The following is an 18,710-nucleotide window of genomic DNA, read 5'->3' as shown; positions in this document are numbered from 1 at the left end:
TGAGCGAGTAGCTCGTTTGGCGAGTAGTTAGGAATCAATGAGTTCTTAAGTTTTCTTGTAACTTTTCTCAATTAATTTTTTTCCATACAATTACCAGAGTTTTAATAATAAATTTTATCTTGACCTAAAAAATGTCAAAATGTTTATAATATATTAAATGGAATACATATATTACATAATTCTTGTCATCCGATGCAGAGAACATTCCATGAATGTCTTCTTTGTCTCTAACATCCACTTCTTATATATTTTGAATAAAGGAGGTGGATGCATGTATTATTTTATCTCCATAAAATAAAGTAGATATGCATGCAAGAGATATGTCTTTTCTCTTATCATTTTTGTTGTATTTGAAAGTTAGCATTTAATGACATTTAATGCGTGTTTAGAACAACAAAGTTCTTTTTACATTTTCTACAACATTTTATCATTTAAGCTTTTCTATAAAGATACCAGTCGTTGATTAAGAACTTCATCGTTGGATAAAATAGGAGGTTTAGCCCATGGTGTCGTCTAGTCTATTATAAACACTTTAATATTATGCTTCCTTCAGCTAGATCGTTTTAGCAAGTTTGTCCTCTATAAGTGTTTGGAATATTGATCGAGACTTTTAAAGGGCTTTTACCAAAAACATTGTCTTGACACTATTACATTCTTTTTGAGAGTTTGATTGATTACCATTTGGAACAATATAACTTTTGCTTTTAGCACAACTCTCATAGGCACTTTAACTTTGGGAATCGTTTAGTATAATGTCTCGTTTAGGCATGAGTGTTTTTCTAAGGCTTTCCTATGTTACTAGGTATTTAGAGATTTTGAGCTTAACATTTAAGTTTTTGTTATCCTAATAATTTAGTGATGACATTTTTATATTCTCTTTTTGTTTAATGTTGTTTTGTTAAACTTCAAAACATATGAGAGTGTTTATACTTATTAGTCTTATAGATGATTTTGTCTTAATAATCTCTTTTTTTATGTTTAAAAAATACATCTAAACGATATGATTTTTTTTAGTTCAACACAGAGGTGCAATTATGAATCGTTTAAAGTTTTTAGTTGTTTAATCATTTTGCGAATTTATATTTCTTATTGTTTTGTCTAATGCATGCGGATTAGTGTCTAAACAATTAAAATAAATAAAGGCAAAATAATCAAGGCATGGTAAACAATCAGAGCATAAGGTGAAGAAAAGACTAAAATCAAAGCACAAAATAAATAGATGAACTGATATTTATACACATAAACATATTACATAAATGTGTACAAAGTTATGCATGAACTTTTAAGAATCTGGAAACTCCCTCTGATTTTGTGTTATCATATTTTATCCTATGGTCTTACGTACTCCCCCTGAGTACATGCTCCTAGATGTTGATGTGTGTATCTTTTTTCTCCTCCTTATTTGATAAACATCAAAAGGGAAGGAGAGGACCAAACTCATACACATCATCTGAAGCTCTTCCATCTAGAGAGAATAGAGAAGAGAAGGAGCATATAAATCAAAATTAGCTAAATGATCAACAATATTGTTGTTCAACGCCTGCTTCATATGCATCTTATCAATCGAAGGAAACAACTTCATTGAAGAAGAGAAGATAAAAAGAGCAAGTATTCTCTTTACTACTCTTCACGCTTACATCGTTTGATGTTTCTCTAATAAAAGGAACAACCTCATTAAAGAGAAGAGAAAAAGAGCAAGCACAAGCATGAAGATTAAAGATTAATATGCAAGTGTCAGATTGTAATCGTAAACATATCCTCTCATTGAGAATTAAACATCTGTTGTGGATTTGTGGTACGTTCTTGAGAGAACTAAAACACTTGCAACTAAGAGTGGGTGATACTCAACTAGGTAACATATCAGGTAGATACCAGAATTGTCTAAGGATGTTAAGAGTAGCTAAAATACTTAGGTGCTAAGATGATAGAAGTGGTTAGAATACTCAATAAAAACAAGCTTCAAGAACAAGAAAGAAGAAACAAAATAAAAGGAGTAAAATTAATTATAAAGAGAAATATTACATTTATTCAATAGAAAAAACTCATTAAATTATTTTTAAAAAGTTGGTCTTTTAAAAATAAATTTATGAAATTGAAATGGTTAAAAGAAATAAAACAAAATAAGTTATTAAATTTTATTATATTTCTAAGTTGCTTTTTCTTCAATATTTAATACAATAACAAATTCTATGTCGTAGTTCACTCATTTATCACCACAGCAAATTAAATAAAAAAAATTATTGGTTAAACTTATTTAATTAATCTAAACTAATTGTCTTTGGTCATAAACTTCAAGATATTCAAAATCTCACCACCAAATCTCAAATTTGTGCTGATGTGACTTTTACTATTCAAACATTATTCTAAAACTAATCTATATCGATTTTTAAACTAGAATTGGGGCAGAAAATATGAGAATCTTTCAAATTACTCTAATCAATATTCCGAATACTAAAAAAAAAACATTACAATGCAAATTTCTTATAACTAACATAATTTGACGTGGTTTGTAGATTATTTTACCCCTCTTAAACATGTACAAGAACTTCGATATTCAAGTACTAAATAAAAAAAAAACATGTACTGAAAAATATCTATCGTTTAATGGAATACTAAAATTGATTAATTAATCCTTCGTGATCAACAAATGACATTTGATTTGAAGTAAGAAATTCAGATAATGAAAAACAGAAAAAACAAGTTGAAAAAAAATACACGGAACAAAATTGAATATAGCTATTTAATTAAGTTTCAAAAAGCTTTGAAGAAATTTGAAAAATAAAAGAAAAAACTCTCAAAATATTGGATAATTGGATTGATTTAATAAAAAAAAATATAGATCCCTCTAATTTTAAAATTATTTCTTTCATTCTCTCACAACCAAACAAACAAAATTAACTCTCTCGCTTCCCTTCCTCTAACCAAACAGACCAAGAATTTTCCGAGCTCAGATAAAATTAATATAAAATTAAATTAGGTCTCTTCATTATTAAAAACATGTCCATTCACCCAAAAGAGATTATATGATAGCAAGTGGAGACATCTCTATGGTGACAAACTTGTACAAGAAAGTGAATACCAACTTCAAAAGATACGTATAATAAAGATATTGAATAAATCTCAAGAAACCTAGCCGAGAGAGAATTGGGGGGAGGGGGCGTTAGGGAACCTCTGCACAAATGAATGTCTTTTGATTGGCAAATGAAACATATAATTAACTTATGCTACAAAAATTACATAAGAATTAACTAGTGTGTTATTTCGCTAAATATTTCACCATGTAAGGTCCTTCAAGCTCATATCCCAGTTTCCTGTAATAATGGCGTGTGCCCACCCCTGAAATTACAGCTATTTTTGTTGATCTGTGTTCTCTGCAAGCAATACGCTCTGCCTCCTCCATTAAAAGTGTACCATAACCCTGTTAACAATAGTTTTGGTCCAAACTAGGTCAAGCAAGAGAATAGAAAAAGGACATGTGATTACATATAAAAAAGCCACAGTATGAATGAATATCATCAGCATTCGTCTAAAGAGTTTTACATAAACATGGCAGCTTGCAGATTCTAAAATTGTGTCAGCAAATATAATCAGACTGTTTACTGATTTGATCCAATGAAATCCTGTGAAAATTTCTATTCAAGTTGCATGTCCTCTCCATATGTGCAACACAATATTACCTGGTGTTGTAGCTTGTCAGCATCCCGTCCATGAACTGGTACGGCAGTCCCATAAACATGGAGTTCACGAACAATTGAACACTTCCCCATAAGCTCTGGACATGTAGTATTGCGGCCACATTTTCGCAGACGCAACAAACCAACAAGGATATCCTGTTTGCAAGAACAGAATTCGCTCAAGGTCATTGCTGTGTTTCGACAACAGGTTTGATTCACAATTAAAGAGGGAAAAAGGCACAAGCAATAAAGAAAAAGGAAGGGAGATCAAACTACTTGTCGTGTATCTTCATATGATAGAAATGTTTCCCAACCCTCATTTGCCATATAATCACGCCGAACAAGCTCCACCTCCTCTGGCCTAATTTGGTGGTGAATATCCTACAGAGATAGAAAATGTTTGTGGGTTGCTCCAAAATGGTATCAGAAAATAAATTGTGTCAGCAGACTTTGTTACACAAAATTCCCAAACAAAATCAGCTCTGCACAATAACCTGGATTCCAGCTTCCCTGGTCCGAACATCACGACATTTCAATCCCAAGTCTTCCATTCGAGCTAATGCTAGCTCCCTCAAATTCCCTTTCTCAACCCCGGAGGTAACCAAAGGCATAGGAATATCCCGCTGAACTCTATAAACACGTGTCCATGGTGGTACCATTGCAAGGATCCTTGCTATGATGTCCACAAGTTGCTCTGGTGGATAATTTCTATACCTACAATTTTAGTAATGATTTTTTATCTTCTACAGAACAGTTTAATTTTTTAAAGAAAAAAGAGAAAAATTAAAAAGTTCTGGAAACGAAGTAGTCCAATAAAAATAAATATTTGAAATACCTGCCAGTTTTCCAGAGCTCATAAAGCCCTGTTCCACGAATTACAAGTGTAGGATATATTTTAAGCCCATCTGCTCTAAACAAGGGGCTCTCAAAAAACTCCCGAAAACTTTCCATGTCCCTCTCAACACCAACATTTGGAAGATCAGGCATCATGTGAGCAACAACCTAAAGCAAAAGCCAGAGAAAATAAGCATAAACCAAATGACAAAAGGGGAAAATTGGATAAAATTAATGATACATGACTAACCTAGACCGCGGTGTAAAAGGAAATACAACTACAGAAATGTCGACTATTTGTAGCGCCTAAGTTGGCTTATCATACTAATAAATCTATCTAAAACTTGTTCCAGTTATAGTCTATACAAATATGATGAGGCAGTAAAAGTTGATTCAAAATACATGACTAGAAATATGTATCAATATATTTGTATAAAAAAGATAGAGCAGAGAGACACATAGGGGAATGGTTGCTCAGGACAAAGTAATGCTTTCTACTGAATGTATAGATTTAAACAAGAGTAAGAAACCTTGAAACCAGCATCTTTAGCCAAGGAAAAGCAATCAGCTACAGCAGCTACAGTGTGTCCTCTGTTTGTGTCTCGGGCAACATCCTCATAGGTGCTTTGGACTCCAATCTCCAATCGTGTACAACCATAAGAAAGCATTTGGCGCAAGTGAGGCCCAAGACAATAATCTGGCCTCCTGATAAATTATGAAGCACAAACTTGATAAGCTCATCATAGATGTGTTACGGCAAACTATTGCCATGTAGATTTCCCAATATGTTTCCACTAACTTAATTACAGATATGCACAAACAAGAAATGCAGAAACACCCTACAAATTTCATAATTGCACCAGTCTGTCTGAGTTATAACTTTTCATATTGAGTATATCATTTTAATCGCTGCACAAAAAAATGTTGATCTGCAAAGGATGTATTATTTATATTAACCAAAAGAAAAAACAAATGAACATCATTCATTTACAACTGCACATGACCAGCAGACCAAGGCTCAAAACATTCACATTTAATGCAGATGTAATTACTTAAAAGACAACTTACGTTTCAATTGTCATGCCAATACATTTGGTTGCTCCATGCTCAGAGTAAGCTACTGCCTCTTCCACATTGACAGAAGTATGCCCAGACAAAGCATCGTGAAGATTTCTTATAAAGTAATCACGGTAATCAGCTGGAAGAGACATGAAGGTACCACCCATTAAGATAAACTCAACCTGAAAACAATGACCATAATTATAAGAAACTTAAACAGTACATCTACACTAATTTCATGCACTTGAATTGGACTATTCCAGAGATAAAAATGAGCTCCAAACCTTGTCTACGCTATGACCCAAACGCTTAAGCTGATCTATCCTGCTCCTTGCCTGAACATATGGATTATACCTAGTTCAAGTTCCACAACGCAAAAAATTACCACAAGAGTTTGTATACAAAATAAAACAAGCCTAACCCCTAAACTAAAAGACAACAGCACCACAACCCTACCTCGCACGAATCGCGCGCATGCTGGTTGGTTCGTAACCGGTGTAGGACTGAGTACTGTACTCGAAGTCGGAGTCGGGACCGCCAGGGCAGTAAACGCAGATGTTCCCGGTGGTGGCGATGTGCGGGCAGCGGTGCGGTTTGGACATGACGGCAACTACGGCGATTCCGGAGGCGGTGCGGACGGGTTTGGCACGGAGCTTGGGGAGGAGAGTTTCGCGCTCCGCATCGGGGAGCGCGGCTATCATCTCCACGAGCTTAGGCGCGCGTGCGAGGCCGTACTTGCGGCACGCTGCAGACTTTAGGGCGTTGAGGTCCACGTTATGGCCCTTGTGGGAGAGGTCTACCATGGAGTTCACGATCTCCGCGATTGCTCGAACACGCGCTTCTTCCTCGCTCAGGCCGTGCGCTTCGTAACCGCCCTTTCCCGGCCGCGGGGCCTTCCTCGCCTCCACCACCGCCGCCATAGACATTAATCCCTTATTAATCACCCAACGAGTGTATCCTATCTAAAACCTGACAACAAAAGAGGCATTACTCAAAACCCAATCCCACAGAGGGCAAGGAATGATTCCAATTCATATCAGAATACTCAATCAATGAAAACTCATTCATCAGAACCAAACAACAAATTCTAACAGTATCATAACAGCCATCAAGCAGAGCAGCATCTTTAATCATGATTGTGACAGAAATCAAACAATGCATCACACACTTTCAAGCAAAACGAAACATATAATATTAGCTCCCCATACCCTTCGATACGATGGACTGAACCAAACATCATCGCCTTAATTTCCTTCCCCAAACACACAATTGCTGGTCATCTAAAATCAAAGGGCTACACCCTCATACTTCCAAACATAATTTATTATTCTGCCAAGAGAATTTCTCTGCATTCACTTAATCATATATCTGTATCAACTCCTATAGGACGGCCTCCACTCCTAGCCGGTTCGAGCTCCTCCGATCACGTGCAGTCCCGGTTAAGTGGCACGAGCCTTAGAGCTCCACTCTCTTTCGTTTTCCGCTTCGCCCAAGCCCTAGCTCGAGGGTAAGTTTCTTTTCTGCCAAATTGCTGTGTGAGATGAGACCCCTAAGGCAGCAGCTGCCAAGGGCTTCAGCCCACTCCAATACGTCGCCGTCTTCTTTAATATGCAGGCCCAATCCCAGCAGCAGCCCAACTCCAATGCAGTGTTGAAGTGCAGCGAATATACAGTGCTGTGCCTCCCTTCAGACATCGGCTCTATTAATAATTAATTATTATACACAATGTATTTTATTTTCATGTTTCTAAAAAAAAGGAAAACATGAATATATCTTTATTTTTAATCTCCATCATAAGTTAAATATGTCTTTACTATTAAAATTTAATTGTGAAAGAAATTTGTCAATTTTTGATACCAAGCTTTTAAAAATAACGTTTTAATATGACATTAACTCTATTAAATTTATTAAACGGTATTTTATACTAATATTTAATCTTTAATATGTCATCAAATATTATCTTAAAATGTATATTATAAAAAAATTAAATTATGAATATTATATTTATTTATTTTATGATTGTGAATAAAATAAAAATGAACACACTCCATTTGTCTGGCCATTCAGAGAGAGGACAGAGAAAAATCGTAATTTCCCATGCTGTGTTCCCAATCTCTCAAACCCTAAAATTCGATTTTCACTGCGGACCAAGTTATGTAAGCCTGCATAATATATATATATATATATATATATATATATATATATATATATATATATATATATATATATATATATATATATATATATATATATATATATATATATATATATATATATATATATATTCGCATAAAAACTATAGTTTTAAAAACATCTACCACTATTATAAAAAGGAAGGTGGACTTTTTATTAGTCCTTTTCGATCTTTCATATCCCATTTACAAAAACTATACACCTCTTAGAAACCAAATATCATGGGACCAAAATAATTTTATTTTTAATAGTTTAAAAATGTAATGAAAAATAAGTTAAACAATTAATAAAAAAATAAAAATCTGGAGAAATTAAAATAAAAATTTTAAAATTGAATAGGTTTAGATAGGAAAGGGGGTGGGAGGAAAAAGTGAAGAACAGTGGGAGGAAGAGATGGAGAAGGTGAGGTTGTGAGAAGAAGAAGAAGAAGAAGAAGAAAAGATGTGGGAAGGCAAAGATGCAGTATTGAGTTTCGTAATTTCGCCACTGAAAATTCTATGGGACTCCCTCAGAATCATTCACACCAACAAACTCATCTTCTGTTTCATTCTCTGTTTCACCACGCTCCCTCTCTCCTTCCTAACTTTCACGCTCGCAATCTCCACCCACCAACTCCGCTCCAAAATCTACCACCTCGAAGCCGTCGCAAGCGTCGCCCACACGCGCGTCGAGGCGCGCCACGTCTGGCACGAGTCGCGCGACAACGCCGTTTCTCTCCTCCGCACGCGCCTGCTCTACGCTCTCCTCTCCTTCCCCATCTCCCTCGCCGCCGCCGTCTCCGCCATACACACCGCCGCCCACGGCAAACCCATCTCTCCCCGGGCCGCCAACTGGAAGGGCCCCGCCGTCACCGTCGTCTTCGTCTACGTCCTCCTCATGGCCTTCTCCCTCGTGCCACGCGTCCTCGCAGCAGCAACGTTCGGGTCACCTCTACTGATCCGGGTCCTCACTCGGATTATTGGGTCGGGTGCTGAGGTGTACCTCTTATCGGTGCTGAGTCTTGGGATTGTGGTTTCCGTGGCGGAGGATCGGGTCGGATGGGATGCTATTCGGGTCGGGTGGGGTTTAATTCAAGGAGGAAGGGTGTGCGGGTGGGTTCTCTCAGCCTTGTTTGTTTTTGTTTCGGGTTTTATAAACCGGAAAGTGGAAGCCATGTTGGAGAATCGGAATACGGAGATCGGCGTTTGGAACAAACCGCTGCTTATGTGTTTTTATGCGGTGGTGGTTGTTTTTAGCTACGTTGTTACCACCGTGTTCTACTGTGATAGCCGAAGACGACACGACAACAACATCAACAACGTTAAGGAAAGTCAAGGTGATGATGATGACGGTGTTCAAGGTTTTGATGCAGATTCATCCTCAGAACTGTAGTTTTTTTTTTCATTTGTTTTCCTTTTTGATCTAGCTGAAATTATCTTTAACCACTTTTTATGGAATAACTAATTCTTAAAGTTATATGATACGTAATTGCAATAAGAGTGATGATCTTGAATCAAATATCTGACAATATTTTCCATTATTTTACGCCATTTATTATTTATTTATTAAATTTCAGTCAAAGAATTTAGAAAAAGAGAAAATGTAGGAGCATTTCCGTGGCAAGCTGCAAATTTTGGTGAGCTGTATGAAAAGTTGACGGGAGAATTCTGCCCTATTGACTTCGTGAAAAGTTTCGTTTAGTAATTATTTTTTAATATAAGCACTTTCAAGATTTTTTAGTAAATATTTTGATTTATCTTTTCTAGATTAAATTGTAATGTTTTTGAAATAAAGCATCAGTGGTTAAATTAGTATAGAAATGTTTCACCATTCACATACACATATAAAGTTCATTCATGTGTATATAATTTAAAATTATTTTTTAATTTGTAGCATTAATTTTTTGGTGAAATACTAAAATATAATTACAGTTAATGAAAAAGATAAAACAAATAAGGTGTTAAGAGTTAATTATCAGTATATATAGAAACATATATAAGTTAGTCATCATTCAAATACAAACTCACTCTACAATATCAATCTTAAAAAATATTGGTTTACAAACTTTAGCTTAAATACAAAATAGCAAACAAATATCTTTCAAAATATTAGTATTAAATTCATCTCATCAAAGATTAAGATCAAACTAATTATAAATATTTTTTTGTTTACATAAACTTTAGTTTCAAAAGTTAATTATAAGTTCATTACATAAATAATGGTATAGTCAAGCATATTATGAGTGGTGTAAAATCATCCCTAGATTATTTAAAATAAAGTAATTTATAAAACCTTTCCGTTCAAACTAGAATATTATCCATGGAAGCACCATATATCCACCTACTCTCAAGGAAATTTATCTCATTTTAGAAACAAAAAAGACATTACTACAACATACAAGTAATACTGTTCATAAATCTGTTTGTGTTCTTAATTTATCATGTCCCGAGTCTACTATCATTACAACCACACTAAATAATTAATCAAATCAAGATATAACGAGTGACTCTTTTATCTTAATTATTTTTTGTTAACTGCTCACTGATTATTTTTTTGGTGCACATATTTCATCATTCATTTTATATTTATTAATACTAGTGAGAAAATAGTTCATGTATGTCTATTTATACTTTGTATCAATTAAACTATAATTTTTTATTAACAATATTATAAAATAAGGTTTAAATTATATCGTTTTTTATTTTCGTCAATTTTGTTTAAAATGATCATCGAATTTTTTGGACATTCAAAATAGTCCTAATTTTTGTAATTTTTGTTCAATTTGGTCATTTTTTTCTAACAATGTCTAAATCGTAATTAAAGAGTGTCCACATGTGTCATTAGTGATTTTGTCTGAGTGACTACCCATTGTCTCTATTCACCTCATCATCTTCAATCTCTCACCACCCAAAACCATATCCACCACTAGATCACATTTTCTTTTGTCGGCAATTTGTCATCCTTGCACCTTCCATTTCCGTCAACCACTACATAGCAACACAAAGCGATCACAAGCCACTCTTGTTCATCATCATGCCAGCAAAGACCAAATCATAGTAACCACCACGAGTATGTTCTCATTCTTCAAACATTGTGAACCACAACACCGCCTAGAATCATGCCACCACCCACCAACAACGAACCACTTGGGGCAGCGCCACAAGCCACCATTGTTCGCCTTCTTCGTAACTGTGAGTACCATCGCGAGTTACTAACATCACTCCCTCAACCACCATGAACCACTACACCCACAAAAAACCCAACCCGAAAATCCAAACTCCAAACTCCAAACCCTGAACCCAAACCCCAGACCCTAAACCCAAATCTCCAAACCCCAAGCCTTAGGCCCCAGACCCCAAACCCTGTAAACCCCAAAACCTATACACCTTGAACCCTATATCCCTAAATCCTATATCTCTAAGCCCTACACCTTAAAATGTACACCATAAACCATACACCATAAATCGTACACCCTAAACCTAAACCCTTCACCTAAACTCTGTTCCCTAAACATCAGACCCAAATCCCCAACCCAAAATTTCAAACCTCAAACAATTTAGATGCGTTAGAGAAAATGATTAAATTAAACAAAAACTAAGACAACTTTGAATGCTGAAAAAAAATCGATGACCACCTTAAACAAAACAAACGAAAATATACACTAAAATATGTATTAAACATAAAAAAAATAAGTTTTGTAATTTTTTTCATTATATAAATATTTTTTTTATTATAAATAATTATTTGAATACAAAAATGTTATTATTAAAAGGATAAAATTAGAAAATATTTTTTTTATTTTGAATAATTATTTGAATTTAAAACGATGATTACTAAAAGCTAAAATTGAAAGAGAAAATATCAACACTAAAAAATTAAATACTTTTTATATAATAGTATAAAGAAACTTTTTTATTAATTATTTTACCTTTATATTTTTTTAAGTGTTTTTTTCTAATTATTTTTTGAGGATATAATTTTACAAATTTAATAACATATTCTATTTTAATAACAATTGAAATAAATATTTTTTATTTTTTATTATTATAAAATAAACTATGTGTGCGCGCATGCATTTTCACTAGTAATCAGTAAAAAGAAATATAGGTTAGCAAAAATAAGTGATTTGATTAGTTTTCTCCGTTATGATGATATACAAAGCAACTGAATATAGTTTTGGATAAAATGTTGTCTAAAAATAATTTATTTCTATAATTAAAATTAAACTGAATATTTTAATTATATTAAGTTAAATGTTATATATATTATATAAAATAATTTTTTAATTCTTGTAAGGATTAAAATATAGTTTTTATATATATAAATGAAAAGGCATAAAACCCAAACAACGGCATGGGCCACCATTGAAAATTTGTTGAGTAAATTTGATGCAAAATTGAAAGGAAAAAACACACAAAGAAAGTAAAATTTAACTCGGATTGATATGATTGGGCTTTCGCAGGGGTTCACCCAATCAGAGGTTGAACATGATAACTATGGGCTTTCTTTAATGGAAGATAGCAATTATGTATCCAATATTAGCCCATTAATTATCACCCATCAAATTTTATTTACACAAATGCATTCATTATTGTTTATGGTGTAATTTTCTTAAATTATGATTACAAATGAAAAAATGGATAAATTCCTCTGTTTTTTTTTATGACTCGATTGTTCCATTTTCTTTATGCTTATGATGTTTTTCTTTTCTTATTTCAAAGTACTTTGTTTTTAACCAAAAAAAAAAAAAACAAATAAATAAATGTCTTAATGTGATGTACTCTTTTTTCCTATTTTAATTTAAATACTTTCATTGAAGGTACGACTATTAAAATTTTTACTGTGATCTTATATATATTTTTAAATTATTGAAATAAAAAAAATTATCAAGAACTTACATTTTAAAATTAGTATTTAAATTAATTATTATTACTAATTTATAATACACTTTTATATTTATTTTCACAAAAAATTATAATTACTTGAAACCATGTGTAAATAACTATTTATTACACATGGAAAACCATGTGTAAAATTAATTTTATATATGAGAAAATTAATTGAAAAAATTAACAACCATACTCTATTTTATATAGAAGGAGGTTTAAATGAGTATACACATGTATTAGTATATGCATATATAATGATTTAATTTTATCTAATAATTTTTTTTGAAAAAATAACGGATTATAAGAAGTTAATTTAAGAAATTAGAATTACGGGTGATGACCACTCTCCATGTTTTTTTCAATAACTATCCAACATTAATAAAATAATATTTTTATTTTAAAATATAAAATAATTAACAATAAATCAACTAGAAAAGTTAAAAAAAAAACATTTTTATTAAATATTAAATTGGAGTAGAAAACTTGAAAAGTGTACAATAAAATATTTCCTAAAATTTATTTCTACTGAACTGAATAGACAAGTAATCTAGTCTTTTTGCTTTTTGCCTAAAGTAAACTGTGAAAAGTTGACATCTCTGGGAGATCGAGGGTCATAGAAGCAAAGTTTGATTGAAAGATTGAGACTATAATCAAGACTGAAATATTATAAAATAAATAAATAAATTGAGTGAAATGAACTTTATTGTAATTATGAATGGAATTGATCATTAAAGTGAGAAGATGATGGCTCTTAGTTGACACTAAATGTTCTTTACCTTTGTTAATTTAAATGTAAAGAAAAAGGGTTATTTTTAAAACACTTCCCCAACAATGTCTGACAATGGTCAATTTGCATAAAAAAAATATTTTTTTAACAGTTTTTTTTATATTTTTTTTATAACAGTGTATTATGTACTAACGTATGATTTATCTGTTTCAAATATACATATTAATAAAATAATAACATATAATTTATTATCCATAATCCATCATAGCATCTAGAAAAGCAAAAGATGGTAGAAGAAATATCCTTACAAAAGGAAAAACATCAATTCATCTTCTTAGTATAAAGTAAACTTAAAGTAAATGGGAGAATTAACTTAATATATGATCATGGATCTCAATGTTTCACACACACATAAATAAATATAGGCCTTTTGGGATATGTTAGTTGAGTATGCTAATAATTTTCACCTAGAATGTTGTCGAGTTGTCCATGTTTGTAGAAGAATTAACAATGACAGATGTTAGTTTGTTGCCTCGTGGCAGTATCTATTTGTTTGTCAGATTTTATGACAACATATTGGGGACAATGCAAATTAAGCTCAATGGCCCATCAAACATTATTAACTATGAATAAATCTTCATGACTTTGAAAGAGGTTTTGGTTGAATCCGACAACAATGATGATTTTGTTTGATGGTAATTATCTCTGCTTTGTCATAACATCTTCTTCACTGCTTAACCTACTCAAAAAGCAAGAGTTTTTCAGTGTTTTGTCACTTCTACTGATATTGCATAAGTAGTTTTTCTTAATCTTGCAGGATCCAATCCAAATAACAAAATTTCTTCTCGTAAATCAAACCATAAATTAATTGACGTACAAAAGCATATGGAGGATTTCAAGCTCCAGGCCCCACTTTAAGTGGCATCCACCATTACAATCATTCCCACGATTCTCTCATTCTAAAGAACCTACTCAAAAGCATTTTGATCAATAAAGAAAAGGAAAAAAAGATGAAAAAACTGGTTGGAAGTTGGAACACACACAAAGCTTGCTGACACAAGGTAGTACTAGTAGTGATAGTAGTAGTGACTAGTAATGTGTAACTGATAACTTTTTCTCTTCTGTTTCTCTTCTTGTCACCAGAAGATGGTGTGGTTTGAAGTTGAGTTTTCTGGTTCAAACATTCTCTGTTGATGAAGAAAGAAGTGGCTGAGCAAGTGATGCTTTGGCGTGGCTTGCAGGCCTTATGATGCTATGATCAGTAGTGGATGCAATAGCAAGCTGTTCTCTAGCAAATTTCCTCTCTTCACTTTTACCCCACAAAACAAAGTATAGTCCCGCTACAATCAACACTGCCCCAATGATCCTGTGTGACATCACAGATTCAGCCAAGAACCAAAACTATTATTATCATTCTAGAAAAGAAAAGAAAAGGGTAAATAATCAAGAGGGAGCAAAAAGTTAACTTAAAGAAGCACACGAGACACAATCTTCTGTTCAACATGTCCTATGCTATAATTCTTCAAACTTTTTTAACCCTTTGGAATGTAGAATCATTCAGCAGAAACCCCTTTTCAGGTCTCACCGAAAGGTAACAAATTTACTTGTTTTTCTAGCTGTAATTGTCGTTTACTGCCCTTTTGTCATTTTGTCAGTCCCCAGACAAGAAAAATACCCTTTAGGCCATTTCAGCATATTGCAGGAAATACGCAGTCAAAGTTCTCGTTCATTGGAAGATGAAGTTTATGTTTAGTGTGTGTGTTTAGTCAAAATTTGACTGAGGAATCCATTTTGTGCACTGTATGAGTCAAGGAAATTTCAATTTCTTCTTTGAACCATGAGCACATGCATACATTTTTCTTCTTCGTGCATGAATATTTTTTTGTAACTTTTTCTTATTTATGTTGTTGTGTTGTGTTAACTCATTACATGATGGAAATGATGAAGAAAATGAAGGATGGTTAGAGTGTAGTGGGGACTAACCCTCCCAAGTAGAACTCTTCTCCTAAAGCTATGGTTGCCATGATGGCGACAACAAAAGTCTGAACAGGTTGATACACAGCAACAAACACAGGGCCACCTCTTTCAATGCACCATATTTGTACAGCGAAGGCAATTCCTGATGCCACCACTCCCTGCAACCCATTATCAAAACTTAATTAAAACAGGAGACAACTCAATTAGTTCTTTCTGTCATATCTTACCATCAGTAAATGTTTTCCCATCATTATTCACACAGAACATGATTCATAACCACTTTTGTACCATATACAATGTCACGCCTCAAACCCATGCAGCACTTTTCAAATTCATATTTTAATTACAAATATTACTTATGCTAGTTAGAAAAACGATCAGCTTTTGATCAGTTTCATTTCCTCTAAAAAAACATGGATGAATCATTTTAATTTATCTGACTCACAAGACAGACTCTGGTCGCTGGTCACTGGTCACTGGTCACTTTATGTATGTCTGTGTCTGATAAAGCAAGTTTTATAAATGATGTTATTCCAAACCATTGAATAAACAATGAACAAGCACAAGGTCCTAAGTTTTCAAAACCATTTTTTTATGACAGTGCAGTGAATTAGCTGTAAAACTGATAAAACTCCTGCTCTAATTAGAAATACTACCAGAATTGTGTGCAAGTTTTATACTTTTTTAGAATTGAGTATAAAGTACACAACAATATTCTATGTAAAAGTTACTAACCGCATATAAAATTGTGAAAGCTTCTCCACCAGAGTGGAAAAGCCAAGCCTGTGCATCTCTTTCAAGGACCAAAGCAATGACCAGGAACTGCAAGAGGCCAAAGAAACAGGTGTAGGAAGTGAAAGAGAGACGAGCCGGGTATTTCTTCAAAACTGGTGCTTGCAGCACAAGCCAACCAGACCAAGACAAGCAGTGTCCAATCAGGTACAAACATCCCAGGGTCCAGTTCTTTCCCTTTGCATCTCCCAGTGAGAGTGTTCCAAAATCAAACACTGGTGTTGTTATTGTGTTGCTGTTCATGCTGTTCACACGGGTTGCTGGGCTGTATATTGTTGGACCTTTGTAAAGTGTGATCACAGTGGCCCCAATTACACACAAAAGGGTTCCCACCACCTTTGCCAGCCCGTCTTTTCTGTTCAATCTCACTTGCTCTATTCTGAAATTGTGCAAACCAACTTTCATCACTCATATATATATATATATATATATATATATATATATATATATATATATATATATATATATATATATATATATATATATATATATATATATATATATATATATCAAGTTCATGTGTTTATATAAATGTTTCCAAAGTCATATGTAGCAATAGTAATTGGTTAGTTAAAGAAGGGCTTGCCTGAAAATGGCTGCCATGAGGAATGTAATTGCTGGGACAGAGTTCTGTATTGCTGATGCGAAGGTAGGAGATGTGTTCTCCAACCCAAGCAAGTAGAAACCTTGGTTTGCTGTAATCCTGTTTAATGCCACATTTGTATATATCATATCAAAGGAAAGTTCTATATTTTGAAATTGAAAGACAAAAAAGCCCTTAATTTAGTTTAACTGTAATTAGTCTTGCATGGCTTGATAAATTAGACATACCCAACAAGTGCCAGAAAAAAGAACTGGCAGGCAAAGTTTAAACTGATAGCTGGCCTCTCCTTCCTGAAACAAAGGAAAACAAAGCTGCACGTGAGATTATGAATTACTTGTGAAAGTTTATAGAGAAAGTGTTAACATAGATTGCTCCAAATGAATGTAAAGACTCGTAACATATTATGTTATATTATATATATAATACTTATGTATGTGGTTTTGTATGCTGTCTGTTATTTATTATGCAGAAGTGTACACAAATTCTTTAGTAAAATGGTCCAACTGATTTATGTAGGTTAAATAACTGTGAAGTTTCTAAAAACACAGGAAGTTTAAAAGATGATGTGTTACTAACTTTTCCAAGAAGTAGGCAAAGGGAAGGAGTAGAAGCAAGGCAATGATGTTACGATAGACAGGGAAAACAAGCTTGCTGACACCCATGTTAAGGGCAGCTCTTGAGACGACATGGAAGCCAGCATAGCCAAACTGCAAGGCCAGCATGGCCACATGCAGCTGCATTCTTTCAGGAATGGAACACCACATTCTCCTGGAAGAGGCTGAGCCTAAATCAGCCATTTAGAAGTGATTACTGCAAAAGGGTATAACTGGTTTAGACCAAAATAGCAGTTAAGTGAGGTGTAGGTAGGTAGCGTTGTGTGAGCTATAAAGGGTAGAAGAAGAAGAAGAAGAGTAGGAAGTGCTGATGAGAAAACTGGAGAAGAGGACCTATAAATATAGAGAAGTGTGAGAAAAGAGTGTGGAATAGAAGGAATAGGCATGGCCCACAATCTCCCTAAAAAGACGTTATGTCAACTGTTGATACCATTGGAATGTTTTTAGTTGTCTCCCACATTTTCTTTATAATCTACCTTCTTTGCCTGACAACACAACTCTCACCGCACTTCCCTTCAAATTTAAACCAAAGAAAGGATCTACTAACCCTAAGTGTGCTTCATTATCATCATCTTATATAAGTAATAACACTTCTAAACTACATTTTATAAAAGAAATATCAGTCTTTAAGATTGTTAACAATCCTTGAAAGCAAATTTAACTGAATAAGAATTAATGTTAATTAATAAGTTTACCTTTGAATCAATACATCTGATAATCTAAGTGAGTCTAAGTCTCATACGAGATAGAAATGAAAAAGTAAAGCATTGTATAAAGGTGTAAGACCTATTAACTCATTGCTTTAAGGTTTTTGACATATAATGATGTTAATCTCTTATATGGTTAGACTCGTATCTTATTGGTGTTTGTATCTTTCTGGTTAAATTCATATCTTCGGTGAACCTCTTCCTAGATAGATAAATATATAAGTGTATTATATTTTGTTTAGTGAGAAGATTATTGTCTGGTTGAACAGATTAGCAGGTTATGGTTTGGCAGCATGCCATGAATGACGATAATTGAGCAATGGCTTAGCCGTCATCAACACAAAAAAGCCAGACAGCAGGGTGGTGGATACCCCCGTTCCATTCATTTTCAAAGTCCAAACCCCACCTCCACCAATTTCTGTTTCAATTCTTTTGCACTCTTCTAAGATTTTTGTTACGGATTTTTTTCAATTAGATAATTACAGGCTAATCTTGTTTTATGATAATTTAATATTTAGTGATTCAATAAGTTTTTGTATAAGATGGTTCTAGTGATCAAATGATCTTACATTATTTATGACAGTCAACAAGTTTTAAAATGAACAAATATATATTAGATGTGAAAATTGAGAGAGCTTTTAAAAATAAATCATTGTTTTTT

At 33.4% G+C, this 18,710-nt stretch overlaps 3 protein-coding genes across 3 annotated transcripts; 1 reads left to right on the top strand and 2 right to left on the bottom strand.

Annotated features, from left to right (window-relative positions):
- Nucleotides 1-3,072: 3,072 nt before the first annotated feature.
- On the bottom strand, nucleotides 3,073-7,260 carry LOC124840731 (elongator complex protein 3-like). Its single transcript, XM_088097620.1, has 10 exons — nucleotides 6,776-7,260; nucleotides 6,024-6,536; nucleotides 5,852-5,921; nucleotides 5,577-5,749; nucleotides 5,039-5,213; nucleotides 4,510-4,676; nucleotides 4,169-4,388; nucleotides 3,951-4,055; nucleotides 3,678-3,830; nucleotides 3,073-3,418 (listed from the first exon to the last, which is right to left on the bottom strand). The coding sequence occupies exons 2-10, from the start codon at nucleotides 6,491-6,493 to the stop codon at nucleotides 3,257-3,259; spliced, it is 1,695 nt and encodes a 564-aa protein (XP_087953746.1). The 5' UTR covers nucleotides 6,494-6,536; nucleotides 6,776-7,260; the 3' UTR covers nucleotides 3,073-3,256.
- An 813-nt stretch (nucleotides 7,261-8,073) lies between these two features.
- On the top strand, nucleotides 8,074-9,257 carry LOC124840738 (uncharacterized). The gene has a single exon (XM_047316850.2). It carries the CDS (start codon nucleotides 8,202-8,204, stop codon nucleotides 9,129-9,131), a length of 930 nt encoding a protein of 309 aa, XP_047172806.1. The 5' UTR covers nucleotides 8,074-8,201; the 3' UTR covers nucleotides 9,132-9,257.
- A 4,928-nt stretch (nucleotides 9,258-14,185) lies between these two features.
- Nucleotides 14,186-17,656, bottom strand: LOC148204782 (protein WALLS ARE THIN 1-like). The gene is made up of 6 exons (XM_088097613.1): nucleotides 17,305-17,656; nucleotides 16,956-17,018; nucleotides 16,711-16,827; nucleotides 16,068-16,503; nucleotides 15,339-15,490; nucleotides 14,186-14,721 (listed from the first exon to the last, which is right to left on the bottom strand). Exons 1-6 carry the CDS (start codon nucleotides 17,523-17,525, stop codon nucleotides 14,532-14,534), a joined length of 1,179 nt encoding a protein of 392 aa, XP_087953739.1. The 5' UTR covers nucleotides 17,526-17,656; the 3' UTR covers nucleotides 14,186-14,531.
- Nucleotides 17,657-18,710: the final 1,054 nt, after the last annotated feature.

Source organism: Vigna umbellata, chromosome 1 (assembly GCF_029865625.1).
Source record: "Vigna umbellata cultivar VRB3 chromosome 1, Vumbellata_1.0, whole genome shotgun sequence".
In the NCBI taxonomy this organism is placed as follows: domain Eukaryota; kingdom Viridiplantae; phylum Streptophyta; class Magnoliopsida; order Fabales; family Fabaceae; genus Vigna; species Vigna umbellata.
Note: the sequence above shows the minus strand (reverse complement) of the source record. Positions and strands in the feature narration are given on the sequence as shown.

Bases quoted from the DNA above. Each gene is read 5' to 3' on its own strand.
- LOC124840731 (XM_088097620.1), bottom strand. From the start codon at position 6,493: ATGTCTATGGCGGCGGTGGTGGAGGCGAGGAAGGCCCCGCGGCCGGGA. The intron at 5,922-6,023 runs GTAGGGTTGTGG...AACTTGAACTAG, and splicing joins ATGCGCGCGATTCGTGCGAG to GTATAATCCATATGTTCAGG. The intron at 5,750-5,851 runs GTTTGGAGCTCA...CATTGTTTTCAG, and splicing joins TGGGTCATAGCGTAGACAAG to GTTGAGTTTATCTTAATGGG.
- LOC124840738 (XM_047316850.2), top strand. From the start codon at position 8,202: ATGTGGGAAGGCAAAGATGCAGTATTGAGTTTCGTAATTTCGCCACTG.
- LOC148204782 (XM_088097613.1), bottom strand. From the start codon at position 17,525: ATGGCTGATTTAGGCTCAGCCTCTTCCAGGAGAATGTGGTGTTCCATT. The intron at 17,019-17,304 runs GTTAGTAACACA...CCTTTGTTTCAG, and splicing joins TTTGCCTACTTCTTGGAAAA to GAAGGAGAGGCCAGCTATCA. The intron at 15,491-16,067 runs GTTAGTAACTTT...AATGGGTTGCAG, and splicing joins CTTTCACAATTTTATATGCG to GGAGTGGTGGCATCAGGAAT.